This window comes from Acinonyx jubatus, chromosome B1 (genome assembly GCF_027475565.1).
Source record: "Acinonyx jubatus isolate Ajub_Pintada_27869175 chromosome B1, VMU_Ajub_asm_v1.0, whole genome shotgun sequence".
Taxonomy (NCBI): Eukaryota; Metazoa; Chordata; class Mammalia; order Carnivora; family Felidae; genus Acinonyx; species Acinonyx jubatus.
The window spans coordinates 31,703,431-31,718,528 of NC_069382.1; the positions used below are offsets into that span (position 1 = coordinate 31,703,431).

At 37.9% G+C, this 15,098-nt stretch overlaps 1 protein-coding gene across 1 annotated transcript in view; it reads left to right on the top strand.

The window, feature by feature from the left end:
• Positions 1 to 15,098, top strand: part of KCTD9 (potassium channel tetramerization domain containing 9) — a 37,710-nt gene that overhangs the window by 11,735 nt on the left and 10,877 nt on the right. The window contains exons 2-9 of the mRNA XM_027077371.2: positions 799 to 920; positions 3,710 to 3,753; positions 7,442 to 7,538; positions 8,187 to 8,245; positions 8,451 to 8,579; positions 12,681 to 12,748; positions 12,836 to 12,931; positions 13,884 to 14,033. Of these exons, the coding sequence (XP_026933172.1) occupies positions 799 to 920; positions 3,710 to 3,753; positions 7,442 to 7,538; positions 8,187 to 8,245; positions 8,451 to 8,579; positions 12,681 to 12,748; positions 12,836 to 12,931; positions 13,884 to 14,033 (765 nt within the window). The remainder of the gene's footprint in view (positions 1 to 798; positions 921 to 3,709; positions 3,754 to 7,441; positions 7,539 to 8,186; positions 8,246 to 8,450; positions 8,580 to 12,680; positions 12,749 to 12,835; positions 12,932 to 13,883; positions 14,034 to 15,098) is intronic.

Genomic DNA, 15,098 nt, shown 5'->3' on the forward strand with positions numbered 1-15,098 from the left:
ATCCTGACTGATAATGGCACAATTGTACAACTCAGCCACTGGGAACCCATAGTTAAAATTATATTGGAGCAAAAACAAACAAACAACTTACTACATGAAGAGATTCTCAGCCCCCATCTAAGTATTTGCATTGCTTATACATATATCAGACTGTGCCTAATGTAAAGCTGGAGAGATCAATTCACTGTAACCCAGCTGTTTGCTGTATTTAGAATGTTAGCTAAAATCTGGCTTTTATAACATTAGTAGTTATTGAAGAACGAAGTAAATGAAGTGGGAAGTTGTTACCTTCTGTATGGTAATTGGTGTAATAAAATGTTATAAACAGTATATCATTCCTATTTTTAAAATAAACATTCCTATAACAGGAATAACATGAAAGCAACATTATAAAGACTTCATACGTCTCAGGCACTTTGCTAAGCAGGTACCATGCATTAACTCATTTCATCCTCGTGACCTGATTGTAGGTGAGACTTTTATTTATTTCTGATTAAAGCAACAGAAGCATAAAGAGATTGATTTGTCTCAAGTTGACAGCTAGGAAATGTCAGAGCCACATTCAGCTTTGGGTCTGTCTTCAGAACTGGAGCACTATGTAACGTACGTAAGATTGTAGATTTTTTCAGGCAGAGATGATTTCTTACACTCTAGTTTTGGATTTCAGCAATATTAGAAGTTAATAATCTCTCAAAATCTCCTTTTATTTGAAGTTTGATTTTTAGTCGTGTTTCTAGTATGGTAGCTTCTAATTTGTAAATAACGCAATTCATTACATTTAATCTTGTGTGTTCACAGGTGGTTGCTGTGTATGGAACTTTATCTGATTTGCTTTCTGTGGCCAGCAGTAAACTCGGCATAAAAGCTACCAGTGTGTATAATGGGAAAGGTGGACTGATTGATGATATTGCTTTGATCAGGTAACCTTCACTTTTTATAAGCTCTCTACAGTGTTCCTCAGTGTCTTGATGCTCTGCTGGTTCCCTTAAGAATACAGAATCTTGGCAAATGATTGCCTAAAATTTGCTCTTTGGAATTTAAATAATTTGGGCTTACAGCATAAGATACAAAGCCCTCTATTCCAATATTCTGACAGTCTTTCTGCAAAGTTCATATATGGCTATAAGGAATTTTGTCTTCATGTTATTAGAGATGGATCTAATAAGGCCTACAAATCAGGGGGGGGTCAGAATTTATTTTTGTTTTACAAAATTGACGTACATACATTAACTCATGATTTGATCACCTCTGAACGTGTGTGTTTTTGTAAGATAAACTTAAAATGTTGATTCTTCTCTACTTGTTATAAAACTAGTCCTCACAAAGAAGCAGGCCAATTTGCAAAATGGCCAATTTACACAAAACCAGTTCACCAAAAATCATTTGGAAGATGACCGATTTGCCAAGTTTTTTCCAAGTGTTAATTTCACCACATCTTTTCTGCCTCTTTTCCCCACTGGCTTATCATTTGGGTTTGGCTAATATCTTTTTGGCATGTTTCAGAATTCAGATGCCTAGAACTTCTAGAACTTCAGTCTCTGAAGACATGCATTTTTTAATGTTAGAAATCTGATCTCTTGAATTTTATATGCTACTGCTTGTTATTCAGTTCATTTCCTAGAATATTTTGAATTTTATAAACCTTATCAAGAGCTACTTTGGGGGTACCTTGGTGGCTCAGTTGGTTAAGTGACAGACTCTTGATTTTGGCTCAGGTCATGATCTCACGGTTTCATGGGCTCAAGCCCTGAGTTGGTCTTTGAGCTGACAGCTCAAAGCCTGCTTGGGATTCTCTCTCTCCTTCTGTCTCAAAATAAAGACCTACTTTGGAAAAAATCTGCTAGATAAGAGAAAACTTTAAGTAGAGTGAACTCACCAGTGATCTGCCACAATAGTGGTTTTGTGTTTGTTGGGTTTTGTTCTTGTTTTTTAAATATCCTAGGCAGATTTATCTCTTTAGAACAAATGTTAGTTCACCTCATTCCATCCTCACAGGATCATAGAATTTTGAAGGAAGAAGAGGCATAAGAAGGAAGATAGGAATGGAACTCGAAGTACTGACTCAATGCCACTTACGTTCTATTGACTCTTCTCAAGTTACTTCATGTAATTGGCAAAGAAAAAACATGGGGTTTTTTAAAGTGATGGTACGAAGATAATGATGTGCTAAATTACAATAGTATACAAAGTTTAGTTTTCATTTAAACTCAGGTCAGAATGACATTTCAATATAATACACTGCCTTTGAAGGTAATCACCTCTAATCTCTTCATTTTATGAATGAGGAAACTAAACATCTGAGAACTTCCACATCTTACCCAGGTCATACAGTTTAGTAGTTGATTTTTGTTAGTGAGAAGAAAACAAATTTTCATACTAGTCTTAAGAGTTAACTGGCGGGGCGCCTGGGTGGCTCAGTCGGTTAAATGGCCGACTTCAGCTCAGGTCACGATCTTGCCGTCCGTGAGTTCGAGCCCCGCGTCCGGCTCTGGGCTGATGGCTCAGAGCCTGGAGCCTGCTTCCGATTCTGTGTCTCCCTCTCTCTCTGACCCTCCCCATTCATGCTCTGTCTCTCTCTGTCTCAAAAATAAATAAACGTTAAAAAAAAAAAATTAAGAAAAAAGTTAACTGGCATGGTGATGGAGCAGAAAAAAAGCACAGACTGAATTAGCTTTAAAATCCAAATCAGTGAGAATGTCTTAGTTTTTCAGCATCTGTCTCCCAGCTTCTTTTGGTTTCAGTGGATAATTGCGTCTCATTGTTGAATGATTTACATCAACCAAAGTTTCTCCTTAACACAGACTCTGCTTCTAGGAAACATTCAATATATTCTTATGATGCCTTATAGGAAATAAAAAATTTCTACAACATTGAGACCGGGACTGAAGCCTTGTAAAATATCTACCTGATTAAGAATTCATGGCTCACAGTGCAATCTCTGATCATTTATTTACACTAGTGCTGAGATATGTTGAGGCAGGGGAGGAGATACATACTGATCATCTAGAATTTTGGACTGTGTGCAATTGTCTTACATTCAGGGGGCTGGTGGGTGAGTTTTTATAGCAGAGTTATACTTGCAATTATATTCTTCCTAAATGTTACATGAAAATGTCTTTTCATTTTGAAAGCACAGAGCAGCTGATGATTTCAAAGAAAACTCCAATAATTTTTTTAGGGTTACAGAATTAAAGTAAAAAAAAGAAGAGTTGGCCTATGGCTTTAATCGTACCAGATAAGAAAGCTGAATTCACAAAAGTTGCAAAGTGGGTTTTGGTCTTTTTGTGGGTTTTTTTCATTTTATGTTACTTTGAGAGCGCGTGCACACTCGTGCACAAGTGTGGGGGAGGGGCAGAGGGAGAGAGAAAGAGAATGTTAAGTGGGCTCCACACTCAGCTTGATCCCACAACCACGGTATCTTGACCTTAGCTGAAATCAGGAGTCGGATGCTCAGCCAGCTGAGCTACCGAGGCACCCCAGTTTTTTCCATTTTAAAAGTCCTTCCATGTGTGGGATCTTATGTGAATTTAAATCCAAAGATAGTTCAAACGTTAAGCAAAGCACTGGAAACTTATTCAACTTCTTTGCAATATAGATTAATAGCAAAACCTGCCTTCTACATAATTCTAAGGTATAGTTCCTCTAATCAATTGATAATTAAGGTGATTTCTGGATTTTGATGGTGGTTTTTAAATTTTGCTTTCCCCAGGGATGATGATGTTTTGTTTGTGTGTGAAGGAGAACCATTTATTGGTAAGTGACTTCCTTAAAAGCCAATTTTGTCTGCCCAAATGAAAAAGACGAAATGGCAAATATTTTATATGTACTTCCCAAGCCTAATATTAAAAAGGATCTTGTGGCAGTATTCAGATCGCCATACCTTTTTTGATTCTAAATTGGGTGTCTGTGTTGAACTAAATTTTTAATTTGAATTATGTTGTCATATTTTAGTGTGGATACCTCATCCTTTCCATGCCTTTAAAATGCTCTGAAAGTGCACAGACTCATCAAATATGACTCATCAAATAAGGTAGTTTCAATTTTAGAAACTACAACTTTTGTTTTGAAATTGTCTCCTTGGCAATGTCGAAATTTCTGGGTTATGTTACAGATTTTTGCGCATGTATTGCTTGTATAAGTTAGTGTTTGATAATCATTCGCCAGTGGTCAAATCAAATGGGTCAGAAATGACTTGGTATCAACCATACACACATGGACACATATTTCGAAGAAAGTCGTGCATCTCAAAAGAAAGAGCCTAAGGCTTAGATAGCTTAACTGTTCTTTGAGTGTTTGATATATTCAGTTCCATACAGTCTGGTCCTGAATATTTAATAATTTGTTTAAGCCATCACAGTACTTGTATTTGGTGAATAGAGGTAGTTCTCAGGATCAGCACACCAGCAGCTGCCAACTTAGAAGTAAGTACATGCTTTTCTGTCTCTACCGTAAAACAGTGCGCACAGAGTTTTCCACACGTCTGATCCATTAGCTTAACAGAGTGGTTAGCAGGCAGTGGTCACTTAATTGGTTCATTGCACACATACAAACGAAACAAAAAGTAATCAATTTGTGTTTTTGTTTTATCCTTATGAACTCTTGGGTTTAAAAATATTTGATATGTTCTCATGCTCTGTGTTTATTGCTGCCTGGAGTATTTTACATGTGGCTGATGGAAGTCTCTTCAACCCCTTTTTTAATACAGCTCCGTTGGTCTTTAGAACTTCCTTCCTGTCTGGAATAACAGGGTGTACAGCTTATCCTTCCGTTGCAGACCCAGATCAATATTTTTTCCAAGAAGCCTTGGTTTCTTTTAGTAGGAAATGTCATTTCAAAATACAGTCTGGGTGCCAGACAGACTCACTTTTACTGGGTTTATCATTTTTACTAGGCTTTTTGATGGACAGAGTTAGAAATACATAGCTAGCTAGAGACAAAATGTGTATGTAATATATATTATATGATCTAAAGTTTTATATGCTATATAAAAAGGAGAGAGTTCATGAGTTCATACTCATACTTTGGTTTGTAATCGGGATTTTAAGGTTTTATTTAACTTTCTCTGTCTTACACCTGTGTCTCCTTTCTTTTGTTGGTTTTCAGGGACCTAAGGAATGATAGAATTATGTCACATAAGCACTCATTTACTTCATCCCACACAAAACACATATAAAAGTGTCAGTAACAGTTCCAATACTTTCAGTACCAATATGATTACTAAAGACAGTTAAACGTTTTTTGCATATGCTCATTCCTTTCTTCCCTTACTTAAAAAATTGCATAGCCATTGCATAGCCATTATATACTATACCCTCTCTCTTAAAACTGTCACTTAGCTTTACTCCTAAGTGTATTGGATGCTTACCTCCAGTCCTTATGTTGATGCCTCCAGTGCTCATCTGAAACTTGTTCTCTAGTAGATTGTTTACAGAGAACTTCTGAGACGAACAGTATTCTCTGACATCTCACAAGTTAATAACGATTTGTGGCTTCTATACTTGAAAATCAGTTTAGGGGCGCCTGGGTGGCTCAGTCGGTTAAGTGTCTGACTTCAGCTCAGGTCATGATCTCACAGTTCGTGAGTTCGAGCCCCGCGTCAGGCTCTGGGCTGATAGCTCAGAGCCTGGAGCCTGCTTCAGATTCTGTGTCTCCCTCTCTCTCTGCCCCTCCCCCATTCATGCTCTGTCTCTCTCTGTCTCAAAAACAAACAAACATTAAAAAAAAAATTAAAAAAAAAAGAAAATCAGTTTGGCTGGTTATGTCAAAAATGATGTGTCAAAACTGAACAAATTGCAAACTTTAATGGTGTGTATTTTATTGTATATCAGTTATACCTCAAGGTGCCTAAAAAATCCTTGGTTCACATTTTCTTTCTTTAAATATCTTAACTATGTTACTCTTACTCTGACATAAGATGTTGGTGTCCAAAACATCTGATCTTTCGTAATGATTATTTTTCCTAAGCCACTCCAAGGATTATTCTCTTTCTTTAAAAAGTAATTTTAGTAAACTCTTTCTGGGTGTTCTGGGTTGATTTTGTGTGGTATGTGGTGATCCTGTCAATAGGTACTTTCAAATGTTCTTTTAATTTCAAGACAGTTTTCCTGAACTTTAAATTATGCGTTTATTTTGTCCCTGTGCTTTGATTTTCTTATTTCAGGACTCCTATTGTATGCATGTGGGATCTTCTGTGCTTGTATTCTGTATTGGGAATCTTCTCTTAAATCCTTTTTATCTCTTTCTTCATTTCTTATTGATTTTTAAAGCTTTCCTCTTTTTCAGCTTTTATTTCCCTTAAGGTTTTGTCTGTTTATTCTCTCTTGGGTTTCTTCTCGTTTGATCTTCATCTCTGAATTGTTTTTTGTTCGTTTCTTTAGAGAGAGAGCACACACAAGCGGGGAAGGGGCAGAAGGAGAGGGAGAGAGAATCTTAAACAGGCTCCACGCCCAGTGTGGAGCGTGACATGGGGCTTGATCTCATGACCGTGAGATCATGACCTGAACCAAAATCAAGACATGGACGCTTAACCACCTGAGCCACCAGGCACCCTGAATTGGTTTTTCATTATAGCTCTCATTCTCCCCTGAGTTCTTTCACCTCAATTCTGAGTTATATTGTTCTTTCATGTTTTGTATTACTTAACTTCTTCAGCATGTTTGGAATATTAGATTATAGTTTTTATCTATTTTGTGGGCATTTCTTTCTGGCACATTTTCATTGTCTAGAGATGTAATTCTTTTAAAATTTTCGTATGGGATTTTCTGTTGCTCATTTAACATAAAAGTTGTTTCCTTAACTTGAGAAAGGTGGGCTGACTCAGGAAAGATTTTCTAATTTCATGGCTCTAGAGTTCCCTTTTCTATTTTTGTGAAGTATTGAAATGTATGGCAGTCACCTTCTGATACATTCTGGTTCTGCTAGACCTTTCTGCCTTTTATCTGGACTCCTTTTTCTTGGGTCACTGCTGTTTTTGTTCTGTTCAACTGGATTCTTTTTCCAACATCTTATCCTTCGTAGTGGGCTTTGTCCTAGAAGGGATTTTTGGTTGGTGGGTTTCGAGAGTTCATTTCCAGCCTGCTCAGTTCTCACTGCAAATGCCTGCATCCATTTCCACATCCAGATACGCCTTCCACTTTGAGTATGGTGTTCCAGATCGACTTACTGAGCTTTGAAATGAGTATGGATTACTTGGGAATTCTTCGGTTCATCACATACCCTGTTGTTTCTCGCAGCTTCTTCCTTCAAAGATGCCAGTACCACATTGCTCTTCTACCTTTCAGTGTTGGTGGGAATACCTTATCACCTAGTTTTGTCTTAAATGCTGTCTGTGGGTCTGTGGTAGCTCTGGTATGCTTTGATGTGTGTTTTTAGTGTAAAAAAAATGATGCTGTGGCCATCTTCCCCAGTTCCCCAATCTTAACTTTTTAATTGTAATTTCTAGATCCTCAGACAGATTCTAAACTACCTGAAGGGTTGTCGGGATCTCACACAGATTGGCTAACGTTAAACGTCGGGGGGCGTTACTTTACGACTACACGGTAGGTGCATGTGAATGTGTGCACATGTGTGTGTTGGACCGGGGTGGGGGGGCACTACGTAGTGTCTGTTCTTTCCTGCAATTTTGCTGATTTCCTTAGAAGACACTCCATTGCTGCTTAAAGTACTCTGTGATCTTAAACCATTTTTTAGAAAGTTTTTTCAAGAGTAGAAAAATGATTCCCAAGTCATTCCAAAGAAAGCATGAAAGGCATGAACATGCTTTTTAGATAGCAAATATTTCAGGCTTTTAGACCATGCTCTTTAGACGTCAGGTAATGCGCATGCAACACAAGTAAAGGTGAACAACACTGACATCTGTGGCGACTACAGCTGCTTAGATTAAAGGGATAAGAAACATGTTAAGTTTGGGTCAAGAATATTGTGATAGGATAGCTTGCTAGGAGGACAGATGAGTGTTTTAAGTTAAAGGAAACCGAAACAATATTTGAGTGAAAGGAAGTGCCAGATTGGAAGGGATTTTGATAAATGGCAACTCACTGCACGTTTTTGTTCCCCAGCATCACTCCTACCAGGTTATAGCATGCATCTTTTTGAAAGAGCAGCTGGGATCCAGTATACTCTTGACTTAAAATATGTTTGTTTATAAAGACAAATGGAGAAATCCATTTTTTTCCCTGAATTCTTAGGAGCACTTTAGTGAATAAAGAACCTGACAGTATGCTGGCCCACATGTTTAAGGACAAAGGTGAGTGCAACACATGGTTTCCACATTTGGTGTGATCTGTTTGTAGCCATACTGACCTAACTCTTGTCCTTCTGTGCTTTTTTAATGGTATCAATAGTTCTTACAGGGGTAAAAACTTACTAGTATGTAACATAATTTTTCTTCATAAATTTCTAACTTTGTTTCTTGTTTATGGGGGGTTTTCTTCGCTGAAATGGTGACACAGGTGTCTGGGGAAATAAGCAGGATCGTAGAGGAGCTTTCTTAATTGACCGGAGTCCCGAATACTTTGAACCCATTTTGAACTACTTGCGTCACGGACAGCTCATTGTAAATGATGGCATTAATTTATTGGGTGAGTTTTTAGTATGACTCCTCACATTTTTGTAAGGTTAGGGTATTTAATTTGTTTTCACTTGTTTAGTACTATAGTATATTTTCATAAAGTAGAAGCATATCTTTTCCACTTTTAAAACTAAATTATTTATACGTATAGGAGTGTATATAGATATAGAAACAGGCACAGATAGTCTTTGTGTCTATGGGTGTATGTTTAGACAACCCATAAATTCTGATTTTAGATTCTAAATAGATTTAGATTTTATCACGAGGGACTCTAAAGGATTTTGTTGCTTTTAATTGAACTGGGACTGTGACTTGACTTCAAGTTATGGGCCTTCCCATCATACTGAGATGTAGAGTCGTCAAAAGGGGAAATTCCACTTCAGAATCATTAAGAATGGATTAGAAACTCAGTGCTACGACTTACAGCTCAGTTCCCCAAGCATAACTTGGGGAAAGTCTGAGTGTGCTTTGAAAACTGAGTATTAAGAATCTACTTGTCTCTGACTACATCACAGGATATTCACACCATGGAGATGATATAGACCAAAGCTCTTATAAAGCAGTAGATGCGTATTCAAAACTGATGGGCCTTGAAGTGGCTAAATCTGGTCTGACTTGGTGGAGAGCGTGGTGATCTTGAGTGCGCATTCTCTCTCAGCTTCTACAGATTGTTGCCATGTGGGTGTGTGGACCTAGGGTGTCAGAGCCTTGATTTTTAAAGAAAAGCTGGAAATCTAAAACTTTATGTGAAATCTGATCTTGAAAATACTACCATCAGAATCAGCCTGGGCTGCTGGCAGCCCAGGGAGGAGCTAGCTTACAATCTCTGTAGAACAATAGGTAACAATAACTTTTATTGTTGCTGTATTAAATTTTATACTGCCTTTAAGGCTTACCCATTGCAAAAAGTGACCTTATGTGACCCTTCATCTGGCTCCATACCTATTCATAACAAATTCTTGTTGCTTTTTTATTTATTTTTCACCTTCTACCAACTGTTGCTTAAAACCATGTATAACCTATTTTTTTACCTTAGTCATTCTGCAGAAATTATCATTAGAACAATAAGCAATAGTACCCTCTCATACAATCCTTCGCTTTTCAGCAGCTAGATCACTCTGCTGCTTATACTCTAGTGGCCACTTTTTTCTCCTGGGGACATTTAAATCTCACTGAGGATATCCTATGGGCTCTTTGATGCTTCCCAGTTTAATTTTTCTCTATGCTATCACTGATAGCATTTCATATCCTCCCCGCCTAGGAAATAACGTCAGAAGTATACATGCATGCTATCTCAGACTTCAGCGATACAGGCTATTGACAAGCTATGCTTGGCTCCTTTTTCAAGTCTCTTGCTGGAAAGGCTCTTATTTATGCAGTTGTTCAGCAAGCAGAGGTCTATACCGGATTCATTTTATAGAACATTACTTCTGATTAGTATAAAATCCATCCAAACTCAGCTACAAGTTGCCCCCAAGTAGTTATATGCTTTATAATCATTGACACTGACTTATTTCTCTCCCCTCTGTTGACTTAAATGACCTTGTCTTGCTCTTCCTAATTTGTGCTTTCATCAGTGAATATATTTTTTGCTTACTTTCATTATTTCTTTTGTTTTCTGCCTTTAATGACCTTCAATTTTTCCAGTGAATCATGTCTTCCTTTTCTGTTTGCATTTGTCTTCAAAACCTTCTTTTTCTGATTTAAATCATCGTTCCCTACCTCATTGCTAAATCTCACTTCAGGTATTCTCTAACTTGAGAACTTTTCTGGCATTTCAGTATTTATTTCCCTGAAGTTGACATGAATTTTCTGAACTCCCATTTGATACGGTAAAAGGAGAATGGTCTTAAATGTCAGAAAACATACAATGTCATAATGATCATGGCGATCATTTATCGAGAACCTACAAGGTGCCAGGCATTATACCAGATAATATATATGCCTATCTCTTTTAATACATCTGTCAGCTTTGTGAGTAAAGTAATAATACCCCCATTTCACAAATGTGAATGGGAACTTTAAGAGAATGGGTAAGTAGCTTCTCTAAGACCCAAAAGGTAGTAAGGGCAGAGCTGGGATTCAAATCTGATTCTTCCTGGTGCTGATAGAAAATGTGCTAAATATTCCTTCCTTTTCTCAACTGTCCCCCATAGATGCCTCTTGCATTTATAAGGCTTTTCCGGAAGTTTTTAAGGTTTGCTTCTGAACCTAGAAGTAGAAAAAAATCTTTACCGCATCCCTTGGCAGAAGTGGGAGGGGTAGGTTTCTGATTGACTCAGAAGATCTTGGCACACCGAGAGCCAGGCCCACGAGAACCCTTTCTGTGGTGGGTTTCTACCAGGGACAGTTACGATATGTGGCTGCCCCTTCGTGAGGGATCCAGAGAGGAAGCCCCTCTGGGGTGGACCAGAAAGTGTTGTGCCAGAGCCACAGCCTGAGTAGTGTGCTGTTCATCAGATGACCTTTGTTTTGCGACTGGGATATCAAAGGTGGAATTGGGCCTTTCCTGAGGAGATGATAATCTTCCCAGATAACTGCTGTGGTTTTCCATATCTACATACAGTTAGCCTGATTAGCTTGCGACTATTTCAAGGGAGAGATTATGTCTCTTATTTTCTTTGTAATTTCTGAGTCCTTAGTAATTTTTTTAACAAGTAGACCCAGCTAACCGAATGACTGAGGTCATTTGAAGGAAAATGGATTCCAAATTTATTCCCAAATACTCTGATGGAGATGTTTAACAGATGTAAGAACATACAGATTACATAATAAGTCACCTAGAGAATGTGCAGGTTTTTTTTTAACCAAGTTAAGGAAAGTGAATGATACAATCTCTTCTGTCATTTACAAATCTTTTTTTAAGGGGCTCCTGGGTGGCTCAGTCGATTGAGCGTCCGACTTCAGCTCAGGTCATGATCTCACGGCCCTCGTGGGTTCGAGCCCCACGTCGGACTCTGTGCTGACAGCTCAAACCCTGGAGCCTGCTTCGGATTCTGTCTCCCTCTCTCTCTCTCTGCCCCTCCCCCGCTCATGCTGTCTCTCTCTGTCTCTGAAAAACAAATAAAACATTAAAAAAAAAAAAAAGAAATCTTTTTTTAAAAATTGATTCTCTTCTATGAGTGGTTTCTGAATCATTCTTTTGACTTTTATGTTGAAACTAATTTAGTTTTATTCATTTCTACATTTTTCTGATTAAGTAAACGATATTTGTGACAAACTTATTCAGATCTGCTCCATTGAAGAAGTCAGTGAAATGTTCGATTAGGTGAACTAAATCACTTATTATTAGGTTCACAATCAAATCTGTAGCAATTATTTTAGGAACTTGAGATAGTAGGAGTTTTTGCTTGTAGCCTACTTAAAGTGATTTTCGGGGCACCTGGGTGGCTCAGTCGGTTGAGCGTCCATCTTCGGCTCAGGTCATGATCTCACGGCTCATGAGTTTGAGCCCCGTATCAGGCTCCGTGCTGACAGCTCAGAGCCTGGAGCCTGCTTCAGATTCTGTGTTTCCCTCTCTCTCTCTCTGCCCCTCTCCCACTCGTTCTCCCTCTCAAAAATAAATGCAAACACTTAAGAAAAATTTTTTAAGTGATTTTCAGAAAATTTTGAAATCTGGAAGGCTTTCATTCTAATTCATTAGTTTTCTATGTTTTTCTTTGGCTGAATGTAAACTATTTAGAAAAACTTTGTTTCACAAATATTTTTAAAATATTCTTTATGCATGTTCTTTTTTTAAGTTTTTTAAATTTTTTTTTTAATGTTTATTTATTTTTGAGACAGAGAGAGACAGAGCATGAACAGGGGAGGGGCAAAGAGAGAGGGAGACACAGAATCTGAAACAGGCTCCAGGCTCTGAGCTGTCAGCACAGAGCCGACACGGGGCTTGAACCCATGAACTGTGAGATCATGACCTGAGCCGAAGTCGGACGCTCAACCGACTGAGCCACCCAGGCGCCCCTCTTTATGCATGTTCTAAACATTAGTTACTTTTCTGATTGATAACCTACTTGTTGAATTTCACTTGTATTGTGAGGATTTAACAAATAATTCCATAAATATTAAAATGAATAGTTTTCTATTAAAAGTCAAATCGATTTTATTGTGATAGGTGTGTTGGAAGAAGCCAGATTTTTTGGTATTGACTCATTGATTGAACACCTGGAAGTGGCAATAAAGGTAAAGCGCTTTTTACATTAGCCAGTATTACATTTATTGTAGCTGTCTCCCAAAATGCTCCACTGATTTCTTAATATCTTTTTCAAGAATTCTCAACCACCAGAGGATCATTCGCCAATATCAAGAAAGGAATTTGTTCGATTTCTTCTAGCCACTCCAACCAAGTCAGAATTGCGTTGCCAGGTAATTAAAGCAGACTTTTACATGAGTTATTGGTGTCCGCAAAGCTGTAAGTAAAGTTTTACATTCTTCTAGGATTTTTTTTTTTTTTTTTTTTTTGGCCTTATGTTCCTATTTCATGCAAGATAGAATTTAATTATGGGTTATAACATTGAGTTAATCCCAAAATGGTTAGCAAAAAAAGAGGTGTAATAGCATTTTTTATTATCTAATGTGCCTCACGTAGCAGTTTTTGAGTAGGGCATAGAAATTGCAGCTATTAAAATACAGAGTCAATTTTTTGTACAGTTGTTATGTATGGCCAGGCAGTGGCAGATACTTCTTATGTATTATAGCACTAAAGGTTTTAAAAACCACAATACTTACATTTTAAGAATACTACTACCTTGGGGTTGCCTGGGTAGCTCAGGCAGTTAAGTGTCCAGCTTCGGCTCAGGTCATGATTGTGCAGATCATGAGTTCAAGTCCCGCGTTGGGATCTGTGCTGACAGCTCGGAGTCTGGACTCTGCTTCGGATTCTATGTCTCTCTCTCTCTCTCTCTCTCTCTCTCTCTCTCTCTCTCTCTCTGTCCCTCCCTCGCTCACGCTCGGTCTCTCTCAAAAATAAATACTAAAAAAAAAATTAAACTACCTTGAATTATTGAATACTTATAAGACCTATATAAATAATACCTACAACATGTACATGGCCAACAAATCACTCCTTAGAAATTGCTGCACATAAATGAGGTATACCCAGGCTGCATTCTAATATTACATTTAGAGTCTCTTTTACTAAGAACCCATTAAGGACACTCATGTTATATCTAAGTTCCATCTGATCATGTATTCTTGTAAACTCCAAATGACTGAACTGCCAATTGCGTCTAAAAAAACTTGATGGTTAGCTATAGTAATTAAATGTGATATAGCAGATGGTTTAAATTTTGTGACAATTTGTGTTTTTTAATTTTAGGGTTTAAACTTCAGTGGTGCTGATCTTTCCCGTTTGGACCTTCGATACATTAACTTCAAAATGGCCAATTTAAGCCGCTGCAATCTTGCACATGCTAATCTCTGCTGTGCAAATCTTGAACGAGCTGATCTCTCCGGATCAGTGCTTGACGTAAGAATCCTCTTTAGTTACAAGAGAAAATTAAATGTTTAGTCTGTTGAACAGTCTTAAAGAGCAGAAATGATCTCTCTCTCTTACTAGAGATTTTGCTTGAAAACGGATGATAAAACCCAAGACCCTGAAAGTGAAATGTGTCGGTTTTGCAACTTTGATATCCTTCAATAAGTGAGGATCTGAAAGAGTTAGCAACTAATAAGAAATTAAATCTGGAAATTAGATCTTGATCTCCTCAATATAGTATACTTTATCAGGACTTCTATTTTCAGTGAGATTAGTAGGGCAAAGCTGAAAAGGACTTTTGAAATCTTCTATTCAACTGCATTTGTGGAATGGGGAAAAAAAATTGCTCCAGAGGTATTTGGCAGAGATGTTTTGAAATAAACATGAGGGGTGCCAGTCTGTGTAAGTTAGCATCTCCGTGGCTCTCCTCTCTTTATCTACATACGTGTGTGGTGTGTGTGTGTATGTGTGTGTGTGTGTGTGTGTGTGTGTGTGTGTTTACATATATGTATGTATACACACTTGACCTTTGCACCACGGGATTTAGGGGCACTGCTCTGTGCAGTTGAAAATCCGCATATAATTTTACTCCCCCAAAATGTCACTACTAACTGCTGTTGACCAGAAGCCTTACTGATAACATAAACAGTTGATTAGCACATATTTTGTATGTTATATGTATTATATACTGTATTCTTACAATAAAGTAAGAGAAAAGAAAATGGGTAAGAAAATCATCAGGAAGAGAAGATACATTTACAGTCCTGCACTGTATTGATTTTTAAAAATCTACATATGGGGCGCCTGTATGGCTCAGTGAGTTAAGCATCGGACTCTATTTCTGCTCGGGTCATGAGCTCACAGTTGGTGAGATAAAATGCTGCATCAGGCTCTGTGCTGAGAGCACGGAACTGCTTGGGATTCTCTCTCTCTCTCTCTCTCTCTCTCTCTCTCTCTCTCTGCCCCTCCCCTACTCACCCGCACACATGCACATGCTTTCTCTCAATAAATAAACTTTAAAAACATAAAAATAAAGTATCCACATATAAGTGGACC